General features: G+C 37.3%; 1 protein-coding gene across 1 annotated transcript; it reads right to left on the bottom strand.

The window, feature by feature from the left end:
* Positions 1-297: 297 nt before the first annotated feature.
* Positions 298-17415, bottom strand: LOC104623587 (catenin alpha-3-like; the record flags this gene model as incomplete). Its single annotated transcript, XM_010290724.1, has 3 exons — positions 298-464; positions 9655-9847; positions 17309-17415. Coding segments are annotated over 3 exons (467 nt in total), but the record flags the coding sequence as incomplete, so codon positions are not given.
* Positions 17416-22401: the final 4986 nt, after the last annotated feature.

The raw sequence follows: 22401 nt of genomic DNA, 5'->3' as shown, positions 1-22401 counted from the left end.
GTACAGCTCTTACAGTTCAAGTAAGAAAATGGGAAATAAGAAGTAAAAAGAAGTTAAAATATAATTGTACAGATAACCACTTCCTTCCCCAGATCAAATACGTTGAGTTAGAAGTAGACTTTTTTTGGACATTCTACAAGTCTCATCTAGAATCTACACTTGCACCAATTTCCAAACTGTTACGTGCATGAGGTCTGCAATTCCCAAGTACAAAAAGAATTTTCAGTGCAAAAAGAACCATCAGCAGACACTTCTCTGGCTAAAGGGAGTCTGAGTTAAGTGTCAGATTCTACTCACCAGAGTTAAGTGTTCCAGTAAGTATGCCACATCAACCATGTCCGCCAGAATTAGAAGCCTTGTGACAGCCGTAAGCAGGGATCGTGCTGCTTGGACAACAGCCTGCCTCTTAGGCAGATAGCAGGGATCGCTGGTAAATGCCTCTGCTGATACCTTTAAGGCTTGACCTGCAAAATGAAGACAAATTCCCTTAGGCTATATCGCAACACTCAGGGCGGGATGTGGGGAAAAAAAAAAAAAATTGTTAAAACTCAATCAGTTATTCGGCAAGTCACAAGTATCGCCAATAAACTTGGCATCTCTTTGTTGCCCTAATGCCTTGAAATGAAGGTCAGTTATTACAGATCATGCAGAATGTTCCACATTTTGACTGATGTTCCCTTTCTGTTGTTCTGAATAATTTAATTCTGAAATAATTCCCTTTGCAATCACACCATTACTCTTAACTGTACACAACAAGGCCAGGGGCGCTAAGTTAAATTTTTCTAGTCACTGCTTTTTATATTAGTATGTACTTCGCTGTCCTTGCTATTAAATAATTCCTGGTCACAGAAGAGTATCAAATATTGTACTCATTATAAATATAAGTTAATGGAATGAAAATCTCATACACTCAAATGTCTGACTGATATAAAATATGTGAAATCTATGCAATGGAGCTAGTAACTGTGCCAATACATAACAACATGCTGTTCTCCAACATGAAGTTTTGCAAATGAAATTTGACAATAAGAACAACAAAAACAAACACCCAAGTTTAGTTTCAGCAGTCTGTCACCTTGACTTAACTCTGAGGTAAACAAAAAAGCCATTACACTCATTTCTAAAAGCATTTCAAAATCTATTATCACCTGAGGAGCTTTGCTAGTGATCACACAACCCTGAGAGAACTCTACACAGAACAGCACTGGAAAACTCTTGTCATACAAGCACAAACTGCTAAAATAAACATTTGACCCATTAAACTATATCAGCTTGCAAATAAAGGATGGATAAAAAGTCACAATGGAGAGAGTAAATCCTGCTTACATGTATATACATATATTTAGATGTATTTTTGTTAATAACAACATGGGAAATACAGTGCATACACACTCTCATAAAACTAAAATCCTTGCCCTTTCATTTCTCTTATGACTTCAAATAGAAAGAAAACTTTCCAAACTCCTGAGAACAAGCAATGGCAAATGAATAACAAAAACTGGCTCCATTTTATTTTCATAGTATTTAAGTACCATCCGTTTGTCCTGCCAATTACTGGTTTTGAGTATCTTAAATTTGACATGTTATCTTTGAGGTTGTAAAAAGTACAAGTTAACATCACATGGTTTTTTATGTATTTGGAATGTGTATGCTGTAGTATGAATTCAGACCTTATAACTGTCAGAATCTTAAAAACATGAAGCTGACACATGCAATGTCTTAATAAGACAAGAAAGCATAAAACAATAGAAATTTTTTCTGCAATTAAGATGTATGAGTATAGAGCTGTCCACCTTGGTCCCTCAGGATTCATTTTAACAAATACTGACTAAAGCATCAGGGAGATGCTGTTTCCCAAGACAGTAAAATTAACATCATCACTGCTTCACAGGCCACCTGGTAACTTTTGAACTTTCTGAACAACTTCAATAAAATTTCTTACACCGAGGAAGATAAGAGAAGTTAGCTAACTACTTTTCCATGAAAACAGGAAATCAGGAAAGAGACCAAGTTACAGCTCTCACTGATGACAAGCTGGTCATGGCAAGAGCTCACCTACTACGAAGCTTCAAATAATCTACAGAAGTGATGAGATGCAAATTTGAAGGAAGACAGGTTCTCCTCATTCCACTATTTATGGACTGACTTTTGGTGGTTTTTTTTTTTTACACATAGAGAACATCTGAAGTGTTTATAAAGAGAGGAAGAAAACAGCACACAGTATTCTACTACCTGTCATTTATTAGCATTTACTTACAAGGTGAGCAAACAGACTAGATGCACTACTCTTTTTGCAGTGTCTTGTGCCATCCAAACAAAGGCAAAGCAGCTATTAACTTACTCTGACTCAGCACTTTAAGCCAGATTTGCAAATAGGTTTGTAGCCCAAGATAAATGTGGTCTGTTAACCTCACATACTTCCCAGGGTACAAGGATAAGTAGCAAGTCAACTTGGTGACCTTCGGGGAACCTAAAACTTCTTAGGCACAGAATCTGATTCAGTTCAGAAGAACTTAAGTTGAAAACTAGTTAAGTTTAGAGAAACTGAGGATTAATAAAGAGAAGGCAATAAGAAAAGAAAATAGAACTTGTTACTTTGAGAGGAAAATGGGGGGGAGGGAAGAGTGAGACAATCAACCAACCAGAGGAAGACTATGTGGAATCCTCAAGTCCTGTGTCTCAGCTTTTTGTGATCCAAGGCCTAGTTTGGTGTCATACAACTGTGTGACCTTAGCTGAGAAAATTTTTGGTAAGGTGCAAGAAAGTATGTTAGCTAGCATCACACAGGATAAGTAAAAACACAAACAGAAGTAGAGCTGTAGAGATAGTAGCAATTGGCATTCAAAGAATCCAAGAAGAAAAAAATACCGACATGAAAAGTTATAAGCCTTAGGCAGAAAGACCCAGGAACTTGCAAGATGGTAGCTCTGGAAAACTGAGCCACAGTTCCAAAGGAGCAGAGGCCAACATTTTCCCACAGGACTGACAATTGTCTGGCTAGCATTACTGGCGGTAATAAATACATCAACACTTAGCTAAGACTAACAAGGGACTGAGCAACCTACTGTATGTGTTAGCCAATAACCAACTATTTTTTAAGTTCTGTATATCCTGCTAGTAGAGTCTCTTTGTACACAGTAAAAGTGCTCCAAACAAAACTGACCAGGAAAGCAGAGCTACATATTCGAAAGGAACTGCTTGGTTAGGAAGGAGTAAAAGTGCTCAGTTATGAAAAGCACAGACAGGAGTGAATGGTGAGCCTATGTGTTAGTAACTGAATGGGTCAGGACAGAAGTGAGATATAGCTTAGCTGAGGATAGGAGACAGTGCTATTACCCGGAATATTTAATAAAAGCTGGGAACAAAAAATATAATCTCCTGACAGCACAGTAGCTCCTCAGAAGCCTCTAATATAATGTTTCCCCCTACCCATAAACACAAGGCTGAACTGCACATTCACAGGCCCCACATGTGATTATTTGCCCAGGTCTCTGCTATTGTGCCTTCCGGAAGACAATGGTCATATGGATTTGGTTGTCCTTCAAGCACCTGAGACACTTCAAAAACCTCAAATAATCCTAAAATCTGAAAATAGTACCATTTCAACACTGGTATCTTCTGAGGACTTGAGCCACAAGGATGATTAAGGGACTAGAGCATCTCAAATATGAGGAAAGGCTGAGACAGCTGGGACTGTTCAGGCTAGAGAAGAGAAACCTCAGAAGATCTTACCAGTACATACAAATACCCGAAGGGAGGGTGCAAAGAAGACAGAGACAGACTGTTCTCAGTGGTGCCCAGTGACAGGGCAAATGGCAGTGGCACAAACTGACACACAGGACATTTCATCATCAGAAAACATTTTTTCACTGTGAGATTGACTGGCACCAGCTGACCAGGAAGATTGTAGGAGTCTCCATCCTCAGAGATATTCAAAAGCTGACTGGCCATGGTCCTGGGCAGACTGCTGGCCCTGCCTGAGCTGGGGGATTGGACCAGATGACCTCCAGAGGTCACTTCCAACCTCAACCGTTCTGTGATTCTGCAATCAAGCGTGTGAGCAAAGACAAGCCAGAAGGGTGTAAATATGACCAATACTTCTGAAATGAATTGGACATAAGCTGGGATGGCCAGATGAACAACTACAAAATCATAAGCCAGAAACAGAGCTATGAAATGCAGCCTAGGCAGATAGAAGCTATGAGTACCAGCAGCAGAAAATGACAGCTCCAACAACATGATGTTAGAACTTTCTTAAAATGTGGTAGACAGCATGACAGTTCAATGCAATTTCATCCATTTTATTGTAATTGCCATCAAGTGGCTATTCTTCCATAATTACATTTCTCACATACAATGAAACATGAAAGACAGTGCCTTTTTAGTGGCAAAAATAGGGAAGCAGAAAGATGGGAATATTCATAGTATTTCAATTATTTCAGACATTCAAATGAGAAGCAATTCAAAGAGCCAAAGGCAGGATATATCACCACTACATAATTATTAGAAGGCAGATAGTCCCAAGACTCTATTCAGCACACACAGACAGATGACTCCAAAAGTAAATGGCATTGCTACCATCAGCTGATGGGCTACTGATGGCTAATGCTACTGTCAAATGACTGCTACTTATGCACATGCTTACAAAAATCTATGCTCGGGCATAGGGAAAGGTAAAAGCACAGTTCAGCCATAGGTAATTTTTAAAAGGGTTAGAGGATCCATGCATTTTATCCAGCATCAAAAACGTAAAAAAAAAAGCTTACATGCAAATTCATTTAGAAACAAGTCAACTGTAAGCCTGTTGGCAAATAGCTGACAAAAGGAATGCACTTCTGCTGGGCTGCTGGCCGATGGCAGGCAAGCTGTCTATACAGATACTTACTATAATAACACTAACTGCAGTCAGTGAGCACCACTCAGAGACAGCGTTCGACAACAGCTGACTGTTCTTTATTGTTTTAGGCAAGACCTTCAGAATTATGTTTTCTTTTATTTCTTTGAAGAGATTTTTTTTCTCCTACTAAATCCTATCTAAGCATTACATTTCTCTCTCATTTGTTTTTACATCTGGCTTTCTCCTCTTATTTTCTAACTGCAGTAGTGTGAAACCCACATGGAATGCAGTGAATTTTATGCCATTCTTGTGTCCTCCCACTTGTTGCCAAGTCCTGTCACCCACTCCTGTGAACTGCATCATTAGAGGCTGGTGGATTTGCAGCTCCAGAGAAACACAGTTGTCAGAGGGAGCCCATTGACTAAGGGAGGGAGGGACATACCAGAGTCACTAAAGTAGAGGATTTCAAATGTCTTAGTCTCAAACTTGGGGGGGAATCAATGGTTTAGACTAATTATAAAGTCATTTTATAGTATTTGCAGCCTCAAGTTCTGCAGGCATGAACACACACATAAGCAGAATCAGTACCAGAGAAGGTTGGGAGTCAATGTCACATCAGAGCACAAAACAACCTACCCTTTCTGAAAACAAGAGATGAAACAATACTAGTCACTAGTATAATCACCTGTTCTGCTCCCACAAATACCATCTCCATCTGCTACAGCAAATAAAAGATGCTGCTTCAGCCAGCCAGTTGGAAGTGACACTATCAGTGTCAGGGCAAAGCAGATTGATACCTCCTGCATGTTCCTAATATTCAACACCATGGTAACTCAGATTCTCACAATAGCTTTCTGTAGATGTTAATGGGACATTCTTCTCCTGCCACACAGTCTCCTACCCCACTCAGATACTGCTGTATTCTGTTGCATTGCAATTCTTTCACCGCTGCATACCAGGAAGTTCCACTTCCACATCTCATACAGTGCTTTCCATCGTGTAATCAGAGCCACCACACACCCCCTTCATGCCTTACACCCATCTCTTTATTCCCCCTTTCCCACTCAGGGACACCTGATCCAGTGACGGTGATGTCAGAAGCTTTTCTGCAAGGGACCTGTTCTTGGTTTGATGAAAAGTACGTAGAGTACAGATTATTTTAAGCCACTTTAATACCTAAATTCTGTGTCGCAGAATGAAAGTCCCTTAGATGCAGAGCATATACATGTACCTCAATGTAGGATGAGAAAGTTAAGCTTATTCTTAAGATTTTTGTAGGGGGGACAAGTAAGAATATAGTTTAATACAAGAGACGACTATCCCCTTCCTTTAGTAAATATCCTTTCTCTAATTTCCTCTTAAAGAGTAACTGAAGGCTCAAGATGTAACTCCAGCAAGTAACGTGCTTTCAACTCACCCTTACTTGTGATGAAAGGCTTATCTAGGAACACACTTGAGCATGATAACAGCTGAACACATGAAACATTGACATTGCAATAGATAGAAACAATGCAGACAACAACTGTTGTGTTTCTGACCATATATAGTCAGTAAGCAATGGTAATAAATACCAAACATTTTAGCTATGCCTGTACAACTGTATGAAAACTATAAGCAATCACACCTTGACATAAATGCAAAAAATCATTATCGTAAGTATAATACTAGACTTTATTGCAAATTCCTAAGAGAACATTTCCCCATATAAACTACATCACTGTTTTGTCTTAAAATAGATTAAATATCAGAATCAGGACATTAATTATAGTCTGATGTTTAGTGTCAGAAGCATTCATGGTTGAATGATGCTTCTTATTCCTTTGTATAGGGGTCAGTTATTTTACCATTAATTCACAGCACATTATGAGTCAGAAGGGGCGGGGGGGTCTGATGCATACACGAAATCTGGCAGTGAGAATTTTTCACAATACTTATATTTGGGTTTACTACACTGTTTTAGAAGAAAAATGTGAACATGAGTACCCTTTAACAAAGCTTCACCAAACCAGATCAACAGGAAACCATGGCAGTTCTCCAGTTACTAGGCTAGTTAATTTTTGGGTCATGCATATTGTCCACCACTCACAGGCCTGCCTGGTGACTCATTTAGTAGAGTTCCAGAAGAAGGTGAATCAAGATGTAGATAGAGATAGGCCTTAAAAAGTGCTTTTTTGAGAGGAAACTCAAAGAGAAATGCAGAGAACCTCTGTATTAAAATTATCAGGTCCAAAACTATGAATCTTCAGTACAACTTTGCAGATGTCAAAGGAAGCAGAAACTAGATTTATCCAGGGAATGTGCCTGCCAGCCTTTAGAGCAACACCTTCTTTCAGATGTCACTAACAAAACTCAACTGAATTTGAGACCAAAATTTCATCTACTGACAGCATTTGTCAAGACTGAACTGTAGTCAGTGAAGCCATACCCATGTCCCCATTTCTGAAGATATTAGATGAGTCACTAATGCATCAGATGAATTAAATACAACAAATCTTCCATTTATCTTACATCCACTGTTCACTTCTATCCTACTAATTTGCCCCTTTATTCCCCAAAACGTTAGTATGAACAGGATTATCAGCAGCAGCTTGAAAAAAGTCTATCATTCCTCTAAAAGGAACTTCTATTAATGAGCTCCAAAAGTAACAAAGCAGCATTTTCACACTGACGATTGACTTCAAAAGAAACAAGCATTTAATTCTCATGTAACAGTCTTCAACTCAACAAGTTCAGTGAGCAACAAGCTAAAATGCAAGAAGAGGTGAAAAAATATTTATTCTTTCCAGACATTGGTGTGCAGCTCTGGGACTAGTACTTTGGGTTCACATCTGAATGAAATCATCTATATTATTGTTTCAAAATCCTACTATACAGTAAATGTAAGCTGTGGCCACATGCAAAAATTCATAATATATTTAAAGAGCATATTAATAAAAATATCTGCCAGTCACCACAGAAAAATATGCCCACAGAAAATTAAATACTATAAACTATGATATGCATGGCAGGTGACTGCATGCAGGCACAGTTTATGACCCACATCCTTTCAAAAAGCTTGAAGTAAATAACATCAGACATTTAACAGCAGCAGAATGTGACTCGAATAATAGGCAATAAAGTTACATGTGATGTGGCATACCACAAATTAAAAATAATACACAGCTTCAAAGGACTAAGAATATCTGCAAAATTAACAAACTGCTATTCATTTACAATTGTTCACCAACTTCTTAAAAATTAACTTGTGCAGTTTGGCAAATCCTTGGAGGAAGATCGGCTATGAATGCTCAATTTGTCATTGCGTAACGATAGGTGATAACATGGACTTAACTTTCTTCTAAAATGTATGAGGTGTATATAATCTACTTTATGTATTATTTATTTTTGTAGTTATCTCTGGTCTTGGCTAGGAATCAATAAATAAATTGAAAATGTGAAATATTTTTATATTATCCATGTATAAAAATCAATAAAGAACTATATATTTTATTCTTGTCTTGTGTTATCGGCCTGAAACGGATGGGCTCACATTTTAAGAGTACTCCAAAATGAATGATTTTTTTTTTTTTTTTAAAGCCTCAGCTGATCAGTGTGACAGATAACAATGATATTTGCTGGTCATAACACTTTTAATCACAAAGAACCTTAAGGTATCTCAGACACCATACGCATATATCAAACTCTAAAATGCAACCACCTCTGGATCCAGAGGAAGCCAATAGCTAGTAATCACTACCCTGAACTGCTCAGTAGTGAAAAGGCAACTGAAGCCCACTTTGCCCCTTGATAAAACCATGGCCTGACAATAACTGTATGGTACAGACCATTGTTCTTTGCTTGTCTGCTCCCACTTGTTTGGGAAGGCTTTCATCAGCCTCTCTTAATTTGATTCCAGGTAACCCTTGGGAACTATTTGTTTACAAAATTCACAGAGCACTGATGAAAGGATATAATTCTCCAATGACCACGCACTAAAAGCACTGCTCTACTGTCCCTTTTTTTCTCTGAAATCTTCTCCTGAATCAATTTTCAAGGTGGATTTCTGCAGGAACGGCAAAATCAAACTGGATATCCTCAATCGACTTTCAAGTGGGTAGGATTTCTTAAAAAAAAAAAAAAAAAAAAAGGCAAAAAAGCAACAAAGAGCCTGAAAGTGGCTAATACAGTATTCTCAGCAGATCATAAAACCTAGTCCTATTCTGGGAGTCTGGTTGGAAACAGGGAGGTAGACCATACGGAAATGGAATACGGCAGAACTCACCAAAGGTGAGTTGCTCTATCATGACAGGATGATTCTTTCAAGTAGATTAAAGAATCCATCTTCCTCCTACTGAAGTCTCAAAACATACCTTCAAACAGGACTATTATACCTTCTCAAATTAAGTCCTTACTACTGCACAAAAGAGGGAAGATTTCTGGTTTTAAATTTTTAACTAAAATGCCTTAATCCCAGATTCAGGTAAACAGTTCTTTTCAAGAAGAGCATTAAAGCATGCATTAACTTAGACTTGTGCTTAACAGCCACTAAAATTAACAAGGGGCATCCTGTCTTCATTGAGGGGAGAAGGGGGAGGAGGAACCACACACAAGACCAAAATGTCTACTGATAAGTAGTCTGCTGTTTTTCCACAAAAAACAGCTTGCATGTATTACCTCCTTGTAAGTGGTATCTCAGAAGATACAATTAGACAACGTAAAGTTCAGACATTTGCACATCAAAACATGTTTCTCATGGATATCCTAGCTTCATTTTGATACCAGTGTTACATGGTTAAACTTATTCCCTGTGGCACCTAAATTATTTGTCATATACTTACTCTCTTTCTGGACATCAGCAAGTGCTGCATGAAGTTCATCTTTAAACACAATTGCTTCCTTGGCAATTTTTTCCCCCTTGTCCAACAGATTCCAAGTGGCTTCTTCCACAGAAGCTAGCAAGACACGAGCTCTTTTGGAACGACCCTTTTTCTTACTAGAGGGATTCTGTGGACAGTTCACTAGTGTTGTAACCTACATTAAAAAAAAAAAAAAGACAACAGTGGTATAATTTGTACAATAAGTGAATTTATATTGTTCTCAAAATTTTAAAAAATCAAGTTCATATAGTTGGGAATAATCAATGACATTCCCTCTGCTTTAGAGAGAGACAGGCAAGCTCAGCATACATACTGAGAATGGGCAAAACTATTGAATCAAGTTTGACAGATAAATTTTACTTAATATGCCTCATGTTTGCATTCTTCTTCCTGTATAATCCAAGCAAAGTCAATAGAAATCTCACTGTCACGTTAACCCTGATGCAAACTCCTGACACTGCTTATTTTAAAGTTCCCTCATGATTAAAGAAAAAAAAAAAATGTTAATGCTATCTAAGGAGGCTTCAGCCAAGGCAGGAATTATAATCAGTGCTGAATCTTCCCATACTTCCAGCTTAAATCTCCCAAGTTATGTTAGAAGCAAACACCCAAATGAGTGTAAATACATTTCAAAACGCTCTGTCTTCTTAAAAGGAGGATCACAGTGGTCAGAACTCAGCACTTTAGAATTCTCTGGGGGGCTCTCAACATTAAAATTGTACATCATTTTACCCAGAATGTAGGCTTACTGCAGCCTTGTCCAAATTACGGTTTTAACAATGTACTTCAACAACCATAAAGAACTTATTTTTATATAGCATCCCACTCCACATTCCTCATCATCTGAGCACAGCCTCCACATTTCTAACAGCATGTTTCTAACAGACTATTCTCTACAGCATTGCTTAAGCTGTCACACTAAGGAAAGGCTCCTAAAAGATTTTAAAAGTGTTATATAGATATTTTAATGAAAATAAAGTATGTTTTAACTTCACTGATGTTTTTTAATCCTCCTTCTATTCTGCTCTCTGTGCTAGAACACCTGATAGTATAACACGAAGTACAGCTCTAGTCTTGGAGCTCAGTGAACACCTTTTATATGTATATAATTGCTTCATTTTATTTAATAAAATGGCATTCAAACCATCAGCAATATTGTATAAGCAAAGCAAAAGCTGTGTATGAATTTCTCACTCCAGCAGGCAAATTTAGCTAATGGCTGCAGTACAGCTTGTGGTTTGAGCTGTTCTATGGAAAAGGGCTCCACTCACAGGTATATAATGAGAGTTGTGCTAGCTGTGCCCTAGCTCACCTTTGGATCTTGTCCATGAATTCATGCACTTTAGTGCTTTTCATTAATCAGTACTTTTAAAAGTAACTGACAAACATCCTCTGGGAAGCATTTCTATAAACAAACCTTTGAAAGACAAAAGCCCTGACCCCTACATTGTTCATGTGGAATTTGGGGGGAAAAAGGACCAGCTACTGGACATCGACTGCTTTGGCATGTCACAAGGGAGACAGCAACATAAATAACTGTGGCTCAGATTGTTGAAGAGGGTTTGGGTATTTTTCTGACTGTGGCTCAAAGAAGGTAAATGAAATTGTTAATTGCACATAAATCAGCCAGCTTGTAGAGAATGCACTGGGAATACTAATCTTAATATCTTTTCTTTTTACAAACCCTCTAACATTAGTTCTAGAACATTTAATGCAGTTTCAATGATCATATTTTTAAAAGTGAGGTAAAGAGATTGTAGGCTGATACTTCCAACAGGAAAGGCATAAGACACTGTAAAAAATTGGATGCTGCCCCAAAAATCTATCAAGTAGGAGACATTTTTAAAGTGTCTTAACTATTTAATCACCATTCCCAGAAAATAATACATTCTATTTCTCAGATTTTTTACTGTAGTCTCCTTTTTATGTAAAATACCATCCTATATACTGTTCATTCATGTGGTTTGGAAGAGGAAAGGAAACAAAACAAATGGAAAAATATGAAAAATAATAACTCCTGCAGGTGAAAATTCTTGACTGTAAGGTCCTTTATCTTCAGCATCCCTGTCAGGAAATAGCAGAGGCAGCTTCTGATCTCAAATACAAGTCAAAATTTGATAGGTAGTGCTTGTCTCATGGCGATTAAGAAATACAGAAAAACCACTCTGAACTCTCTAACACAGAATCTTGATAAGGAATGCAAAAACTTTATGCAGATTCTACACAGAAAGAATTGAACTATGCAGTAGTTCTATAGTGTGCCCTTTTGATCCATAGGCAACAACATAGCTTGTACTGTAGTGGCAGAATACACAGTCAACATATCATTATAAGAAAAACACATCCCCACTAATCCTGCTCATACCCGACTACATTTCCCAGTTATTAACACCTTCTAATTGCCATATACAGCAGGTCTCCCAGCATTCAGTGGAAATCATTGTCAAGAGGTTATTTTGTATCTCTGGTAGGAGCAACAGAGTTGTGCTAGAGGCAGAAGGGGTTTTTTTAAGTGATATTTTCAAGCCTATACGCCACCACAGTAGGATAGTTGAATCATGTTGTTGTTGCCTGTTGTTTCCATAAATATATTAGGCTGAAGGGGTGGGATTTATTCCAAATACTGAATTCCTAAGGAACTGTGCAGCAGTTCTTCCAATGCTATATTCAGTTCCTAACAGCACTTACAATCTTCTAATATTGCAGTAGTTAAAGAAACAATGTCTTAGTACGTCACGTATCAAAAGATTTTGTTCACCTTTGAAATTAATATAAAAGTGTTTTAAAGCAATCATAAAACATTCTTTTTCGTTTAAAATTTAGCTCACTGTAACTGCAATCCCTAGACACTTGAAAAAAGACATGAACTCAGTGATCTAATGACAACAGCAGAACCCCCTGCTCACTGTTTCAAATCCAAAGTATTGCCCATACAAATAAATACTAGTTAATCACTTTCAGCATGCATAAAGTAAACCCACCATACACAGAGCTAAAACCAACAACGTATGTTTTCCATGCGAGCAAACTTTTGTTCGTGTGCATGACGGGAGAATAAATGCCTTTCAACTTGCCTGTTTTTCATCAGTGATGCAAGGGACTCTAAAATACATGGATATTCATACATATTCTGTAAAACTTGCCTATCTCTTGCAGCCATAAACTTTCCTTAGCTTGTATGTATGTATAAAATATAAAGAGATGGAAGCAAGAGGTTTGGCAAAGAAAAGCTCTACAAATATTTGCTTATGTATACATACCCACACACAGCACATACTTGAAGTGTGTGTGTATATATGTAAATACATAGAGAGCTTTAGATACAGTATCCAAATAAGTGACAAATTTACAGCTTATACAACTTAAAATGACTGCAAAGGCAGTTATGAAGTGTTTCCTGTGTGAATTAATGAAGCTATATGAATCTCATCAAGTCATATTTTTCAAAACTTCTACTTGTATGTAAATTCAAAAGGAAAAAAAGCCTTATAATAGCTTTCTACAGTAGCAAATTTATACCTAGCCATAACTGTAATCATTACATAGTACAGCAAAGAGATTAAACAGCCTTAAGTCTCTGACGATGAGATAGAACAAGAGGATATTTTCCATTACATTAATTGTTATATTTTGTGAGTAAATCCAGCACAAGCATGACAAATAGTAGACATCAGCTATGCAAATGAAAATGCTTTATGATCTACTGATTGCTTCGCTCTAATTGCTCCATGACAGAATACATCTCTGATAAAAGCCCAGAATTAAGGAAAGATGGTTTGTCCGACCACGTACCCAATTTACATCAAGGCAGCTGTCACCTGAATGATGTCAATTTTGGCAACTACCATTTTCAATGTGCCAGATGCATTGATAGAAAACTTTACCTAAAACCCCTCCTTTCAAAACTAATGTCCTCAAAGCACCTGGAATAAAACAAAGGCTACAGACAGAGGGAACCCCTTCTGGTGAGGGGACAATTGGACAGGATTAAAGAAACTTTTCTGCAATACGCAGAAAACAGAGTGTGGCTAGCAGTACATCCCCACGAGGGTGCAGTTTACAAGGTTGGACACAGAATTAGGCTAACGCAGTTATGCCACTTCCAACATCCAAGTTTCTGTCTGCAGAGACCTGCACAGCACTTTTTGAATTTACCACCCTGGGTCAGGCCACTGTTTGGGACACAAAGAGAGAAATGCCGTGAGACTGCTGCCCCTGCATCCCCCAAACACTGTAATTTAGGGACATTGTTTTATTCCAAGGATGGAGAAGTTGCCAAGTCAGTGAAGGTTTTATACAAAACAATGCGTTGCACTGTTTTCACACTTTCAGAGTAATCACCACAGCCAACTGGAGATTGCAAGGAAGAGATACAATCTAGCAAAGCCCATATAGGCTAGTTTTGACTTCATTTTCTCTTATATTGATGCCGTTAACCTAATGACTGCTCTAACACGCAGGGTAACTGGCTAGGACAGACTTCAGAGAAGTTCAAACACTTCCACTGCCTCTCTCCTACGAGAGCATTACAAGACTATTAAATATATATATTAGAATGTCAATCTCAAAATAAAGTCCAACTGTGTTCAAAGCAACAGCTGCTAAGTGAATCAGGCCAGAGCATAATACTATTCATTTTTATCTGTGACTGGTCTGACTCTCCTTCTAATCATAGATCAGTTTTCATTTATTGCTTTTCCAGCATCACAATCATCCTTCATTGAGTATTAGTTTTAATCCCTGCTTTTGTATTTTCAACGTTTTTCCTGTCTCCTTCCCACTCAAAATGCAAGTTTCCCTTCCACAGTTCTGTTAGGAAATAAACGAAGCATTAAGGTTGAGAGGGGTAAAGACAGCCAAAATCATATCCTCTTTGAACCAAAACATTTCCATTTTTAACAGACTCCAGCTTTTCAAAGATGCTGAAGAAGAGCTTTAAAATTAGATGGTTTCTTTGTTTTGTTCTGGAACTGTATTTCTTTGTTTTGTCAGGTTTCTTTTATCCTGCAAAACTCAGCCCAAAATTTACATTTCTTCATCTCCTCTAAAAATATGCACAGTGTTGCAGCTGCCTGAGCACAGTCTGACCTACTGGTATACAAGAGAAGGTTTAAAATGCAGTCTGTCAAGACGTCTATTACTACTACCCTGAAACTAACTTTATAATCCATCCATATCTGATACTCCAGCTTGATGACTTCCCACAAACCACTGAACTGTTAACTGAGGTTTTATACACTGTCAGTCACACCCAGGCAAAAATCAGACAAAATGAATGAGAGGCAGCTCAGTTAATAACAGCTGGAAATGAAGTAACGATAAAAAGGTTACTTTATGAAGAAAAGAATCTTCCAGAAGGCACAAATGAGTAAGGGAGGAAGAGAAGATCAAGTCAAAAATAAGAAAAGAAATTCTGAAGATAGTGAAAAATGAATAAAAGAAACTGGATGAGTTAGGAAGTGGCAAAAGTTTCAAACAGGGAAATACTTTACTTGTTAAAGAGAAACTTATTTCAATGAATTAACTGATTTCTAAGAGCAACTTTTCCTAGAACTGTTACAAAACATGATCAACACCTCTTTGCTTTTCATCATTTTATTGTCCTCATATTTCATCTCTGTATTCTTCTTCCCTCCAATCATTATGTGCTGCCTCTAATTATAATCTGACTGTTCCCTTGTATCTGGTCACCACCCTTTGGCAAGTCTAGGGAAACAGCATGCAAAGGACTAGCTCCCAGGACAGAGAAGGAAAGATGTCATCAGAGCAGTGTGTGTGAAAAGAAGTCCATTCCTGGAATAACAAAATTTACCATGTATCTAAGCTTGGATGAGTACAGTCAATGAAGCCCATGAGTTGTATGAGAAATAACACTTTTTCCTCTAATAGTTGTCCAAGTACAATAAGAATTCTTTCATTCATAATTAAAATTATTTTCTTTATCTCTTTTTGTAAAAATAGAAGAGTTGCAAATTGAAAAAATTGAAATAATATAAAACTTGGTAGATATGTCCCTACCTTTTTCTAATAAGCTGTGCACCCCCAATTCCTACATGTATATAAACAGAGTAACAGCCAGAGTACAGTATTCAATCCGGCTTTGCTCTATTTACCAACAGTTATCCTCCCAGTATCAGTTTTGTTTGCTGATTGTTAACATAACCTATTAAACAAAAAGTTATTGTCTTGTAAGAGGCATTCCTCAAAGAGCTTGGACAGATCTTAATCAATCAGCCACTGGAAACTACTTCATAGCCATTATACCTGACCATCTTCACAATCTGAAAAACAACAAAGTATTCTCTGTACATTAGCAAATTAATGAAAATTCTGAATGAAGTCACACCTTTCTGTACCTACACAAACTGCAGCCAGAGCAGTGACAAACATATAAACATACCCTCAGGCACCAGGAAAAGAATACTAAACAAGCAGCGTACAGCTCTGAAAGTAGTTTGATCTACATCATTCTGGCAAGGCTGAAGGACAACGATAAGCTGGCATCCTTGTGCGATGTGTAATTGACTAATTAAATCAGGTACCCCAACATCTTTGTTCTAAGCACAATGAAGAGAAAATTCAAAACAGCTTGAGCTTCAAAATAGAAGATGCCCTTTCTGTTCTTTACCCTGTAACATATTGCTACAGAGATCTTTTAACACTTTCTTAGTTATACACATCCCTTCCATTGTATTAAAAAGACATTTCGAATCCATGATTGACTAATTAAATCAGGTACCCCAACATCTTTGTTCTAAGCACAATGAAGAGAAAATTCAAAACAGCTTGAGCTTCAAAACAGAAGATGCCCTTTCTGTTCTTTACCCTGTAACATATTGCTACAGAGATCTTTTAACACTTTCTTAGTTATACACATTATTTGCAAAACAAGGTCAGGTCTTCAGGTAGGTCCCTTCCATTGTTTTAAAAAGACATTTTGAATCCATGCCAAATATAGAGATAATGAGAGAGTCTTTAACACAGTAAGCACTGCACATTTAACCAGGGCATACTTGAAACAGAACTGGAATATGCAGTAAAATTGCTCCTCCTAAGAAGAAAGTTTTATCAACAAACCTGAAAGTATTTTCGTAAATCCCTCAGTCCAAGTTTTCTTTAGTTGGAAGGAAAACTACTAAAATAAGTTTATACACTATGCAGCAATTGCACTGTTCTTTGGGCATCAAAATGCAACAGAATGCAATTCTGTTCAAAATTCAGATAAAGAAACTCACCCACAGATTTCAAGGCTCTTCCACTCTGTCATCTACTTACAATATGAAACTTTTCATGTGTTGGAAATTCATTTGCAGCGTATTCTACATTTAAACATTCACTAAGTAATACTGTACAAGAGACTAGCTAGAACATACAACATTTGCTGTGATGTACTTACTCTGTGGCATTTGCAAAAATGGAGTGCTGATATGAATGACCAGATCTGGAAGAAGACAGATCCCCCTGGACAGTTTCTGACCCAGAATAAACTACAAGTACCTAAGAGCTGTTGGTATATATATTATGCCTTTCATAATAGTGTCCTTAGCCAAAGTTCTTCAGCCTTATTCCCTTCCCTCTTTGGTTATCCAGCTTATTTTCTGCAATACTAATGTACCTGAATTATCAATGGTTCCAATAATTTCTCCACCGTAAACGTCTGGATCTGCAGGTCCTGAGGATCAATTTTCAGTTTGATGCTTGGCACTTTTGTTGACATTTCACCTAGGTACAAAACACAAAAAATTGCAATAAGCAATTTTTAGCCACAACCACAGGTCTCACTGCCCTCTGTCAGAGCCCAGGCACTGCCAACAGGGGTACAGAATTACTTCCATAACAGGCTGAGGATTTCAAGAGAGAAAATTAATTTTTCTGATTCTTCATTTCTAAATTGTGAAAAAAATATGCAGATACTTGCAGAAACTGTAAAATATTAGATTTTAAGCATTTTAAGATTTGATTAATTTTAATTCCTTGTCTTCTCTTCCAGATTTCTAAATAGACCATATATTAAAAAATACACAAGGATAATTGCATTAGAAGATCTTTGAATATAAGTTCTCTAGTAGTCAATAAAAAGGAGCTTTAAAGCAAAAGTTATCTATAACATTATTGAATTTATCACAGAACAAAAACATTAATACTATATGCACAATATCTATATCTTATTCCATGTCCCAAATTATAGTGGTCATAATAAGCACTTTAACAACAAAAATATATACAGCAGTCCTTAAGTCCTGGCAATTAATAGCAGGAGAAAGTGAAACATTTAGTTATTTTACATCTTGTAATAACAAGTATTTTCTAAGCATCAAGACAGATTAAGTCAAGAATGCCTATTACTGAAGTCAAGATGGAAGTAAAGCTAAGTAAGGTCTTTAAAGGAAATAAATTATTCATTGGGAGCTTGGTCCAAAGTCCACTGATGTTAATTTAAGGGTTTTCACCAAGTTCACTGGGCCATGGTTCAGGCCTTTAGCCGCAGCGAAATGTGTGTGTGCCAACAAAGAATTATAGCTGTGCTTTAGTAGGAATGTAACTGATTATTGTCCCAAAATAAAAGACATTTTAAATTTTCCAGTAACTTAATTTCCCATAAAACATAGCTCAGCAAAGCCTTTTTAGCCAATAAAAACTTCAAACACACAAATAATGGATATCTGTCCTTTTTAAGCAGGACTTACTACAACCATTGCTGCTGTATAATAAAGTAATAAGGTACTGCAATTGTGCAGGCTAAAGAGATATATTGTCACCTTCGGTGAACCTAGCATTGATTTAATACAACACAGTAGGTTTAGGGTTTCTATAGCAAGTTGTGTAGAAATGTATGCAAATTGTTTATCACAGAATAGTCGTCCACATTTCACTTGCAAGCAAAGATAATATGAACGATAATTAAAGAATTAAGGTTAAAGGTAATTTAGGGTTTTGCCATTCTTAGTAGACTTTATACAAGTGCCAAGTTTATTCTTTTATTACAAGCTATACTAGCCACAGCCCTAAGTTCCCACGGATTCAGCTGCATACAGACTGGTGATAGCATACATAAAGAACTCATTTTTCAGTTTCAATTCCAAGTGAAAAGAGAAAGAGAACAAAAACTTGAGATCAGACTGATCAGAATTACACTCTTCTTTCCATGGAAATTAATAATAAAAAGAGAACTCTGCAAATGTCAATGCAAATTATTTGGCCATATTTTACACATTTAACTTTTAGATACTTGTAACAAACCCCAAGGAAATAAAATCTGAGACTCCCAAAATCACCAGTGTCAGTGGTTCTCTTTCTGCCCAATGAATCCTTAAATAGGATACTCCCAAAGTTTTTAAATACTCCTGTTTAACTTATCCCTCTGTTTGAAGGGAACTGAGCTCCCTCATCATTCCTTGCTTCAAAAACAAGTGGTGACTGCTAGTCAGGAAAAGGACTGCAGACCATCTGCTAGCTCAAACTGTTATGTATCCTCCCTCAGTGGCTGAGGTTGTAGCTATGCAAGCGTACAGACCACACCTCTTATTCACAAAGACTCATTGCAGCTGTTAAGAAGTGCTTTGAGATGGATGACTCCCGTACCTTCTGCTGGTTCTGTTTGACTCAATGTAAAATAGTTATTTACTCACTGAGTTCAGAACAAAACAGGCTGAAAGCACAGCATAGCTGTAGAGGCTGGTGGTTAGGGCACAATACCAGAATGCAAAAATATTTTGTTTCCAAACTTTGCTTAACTAATATTTTCAGAATTTCAGGCCAAGGAAAACCACAAGAGACAGAAGACATCAAAAGTCAAACTCAAAATATCCACAAGCACATTCAACATAATAAAGATCCTACTGAATCAGATCAACAGTCCATCTAGCCCAGTATGTTTGTTATGGTCAGGCCATCAATTCTGGATAATACACTATATATGGAACAAAGCAATAAATAAGGCAGGCTCTTTCCGTCTGCTGTTTATTGGAGGAATCAACAAGAGAAATTCACAATCACCCAGAGGGCTTCATGCAACTACAACTTAGGTTACCATGAAAGTGCAACACCTCCTGGTTTCTTTATATCATGCACATAACATCCTTGGTGAGCTGAGCCCTGCAGCAAGAGCTTACTCTTACAGCTCAGTCCAAAGATATGCCCACTGTGTACTCATACAAGCAGGTTCTTCTGATTTTTGTTTTGGTTTGGTTTTTTTTTTTGTTTGGGGAGGTGGTGGGTTTTTTTGTTGTGGTTGGTTGGGGTTTTTTAGTTTTATCTATCATGATTCTTACTGTTAATACCCATTGGTTCTTTATATATGGAAACTAAAAACAAAAGTAAAACCAACTTCTCAACCATATAATTCGTCAGAAATACACTAAGTATACAATAATGTAAGTAAAGTCTGCAAACCTCAAGGGCATGAGGTCTAGTACAAAATGCAATCTCAAAGGGCCAACTCCTATCAACTGCATCATTTCATTGAACAATGACTATTCAGAAAGGTTCTGTGACTGCAAACTAGGTTAAAATTCAAGCTTTCCTATAGCAACAGCTATATAGTTATTTCCAGCAACATTTGTTACACCAGCAAGGGAGCAATCAGTAAACTGGAAGCCAGGTTCCCACTAACATTCAGACTCCACACAATCTCTTGAATTAAAGATAGCAAACAGGAAATCCTTTTTAACCCATTAAAGTAAGCTTTCCTGCAGTACTAATAACTTGCTCTGAAAGTCACAAATGTCCATCATTCACATCCCTGCTCTTCTCAGTTAGCTTTAATTCCAAACTGCATTGCTATTTAATAGCTTCTTAAACTGCCTATCTGATAATAAGAGTAGTGCATGCACTTTTGGTCGACACTGCAGCGTCAGCAAACAGTGTGTCATGTCTGTGCCTACCTGCCAGCATGTTGGTGCAGCCGATGAACATACAGCAGAGAAGCACCCACACTGCTGAAAACCTTTCTGCTGTGTCCACCCCTGAATCAAAAAGCCTTTTAATTCAACAAGATACTCTCCTACAGCTTTACTGGCATTGCATCAAACCACATCATTTCACACTCTTGAAAAGACAGACTTTTTTACCATCTGCAATTTGCTGGTTCTTTAAATCTTTGGCCAACACTTCAACAAATCTGCCTTTTATTCACATTAAAGGGTTTTTTTTGTTTGTTTGTTTTTTTATTATATTGCTGGTTAACAACCCTTTTCTTTGACATTTTCACAAGCCTCCCAGTATACAGGTACTTCTCAAAATCCATCACAACAGTTGCAAATAGGTGGTATTGATTGTGCTGTGAATTTTTTTCTGGTCAAGACATACATCAGTTGCAAGGGGACAGGTAAGACTTGGCTGGAGATAGCACTGCACGCTTCTACTGAGATTTGAAAAAAAAAATCATTAGATGATTTTCAGGTTATTTTTTCTGCAGATACACTCATGCTTTAACTTCGCAGTGGCTTCCCCTCAATTCCTTGACAGGAGGCTGTTAGCAACTGCTTTACTCAAAATTCAGAAATAAAACCTTTGCTCCTCACTGCAAGAGCTGCTCTCAAGCACAACTTCCTATACTACAGGTCATCTACAATGATCAGATCTTTTCTGAAATTTGGCAGATAAAAATGCAGTTGTAATTATAGTCACTTCCTCTTATTAGAGATCACTGGCCCAGAATCCCACCACCAAGTGGTCTCAAACTTGAGAAGTGTTGCAAATCCAATCCCATTTGTGCAGGTCAGAAAAATGTGAATCCATGTGCTGTGACTTTCTCTTTTCTCAGTTTTTGCGTTGTTTTGGGGTTTTGGTTTTTTAACCTTAGCACATTGTCTACCATAAGCATTTTTATTCTTTGCTTGAGCTCTGGCTCCACTGGCTTTTGAACTCAACAACAGCTTTTTAGTCTTGGGTCAGTCAGGGCCATAACTTATCATTAACTGAAAGCCAACTGCAATTATTGTTTCTGAAAATTTCAATTATATTCTAAGGTATAAATAACCTACTTAAAGGCACGTGCTGATCCAGTCTTTTTTGTTTGTTTGTTTAAGTAAAATTCGAATGCTTCCTGAAATATGAAAACAAGCTTGCAAGCCAATGCAGTGAAAACTACAAAATCTTAAATTATTTTGATACCTTGACTACATATTTTTAACTTACCAGGCTCTCCTTACTGTTGTTTGCCATGTTAGCTAATCAGTATTTAAATAGGATTTTTTCTGTTGTTTTAAATCAAGGCAAGGGCAATACATAATAGAAAAAAAAAATATACAGCCAGTAAAGACCATTCTGCGGTTTTCTCTGATACTTTCACTTAGAAAGTGAACTTCAGTCCTTCCAGATCATCTTCATCAATACAACAAATTTTGGTGCTTGCCTCTGGAATAAATGAGAATCACAGTCCATTTTCTATTTTTTTTTTAAATGCCTATGTCCACTCCAGTATAATATGCCCTCTAATTACAGCAGGGATCTTGACTGCAAGGTATTTTGGTAAAAGGATGTTATAATCTCACACTCAGTTATATTAACCTTTACAGTAGGCAATTTCAGCACTGTAGACCAGCAGCTCTTACAACACTTAGGATGTTAAGCACGTGTCACACGACACAGTTCTGTCACAGAACAGCCAGAAAAGCAACCACCTGCACACTACTACCAAGTGCTACAAACTTTAAGATAATGAGAATTTTGTCTTTTCAGCAGATGTGTCCAAACTGAAACTGCTGA

This window comes from Phaethon lepturus, unplaced genomic scaffold, assembly GCF_000687285.1.
Source record: "Phaethon lepturus isolate BGI_N335 unplaced genomic scaffold, ASM68728v1 scaffold6557, whole genome shotgun sequence".
In the NCBI taxonomy this organism is placed as follows: domain Eukaryota; kingdom Metazoa; phylum Chordata; class Aves; order Phaethontiformes; family Phaethontidae; genus Phaethon; species Phaethon lepturus.
The sequence above is the reverse complement of the archived record's forward strand: the minus strand, read 5'-3'. Positions and strand labels throughout refer to the sequence as shown.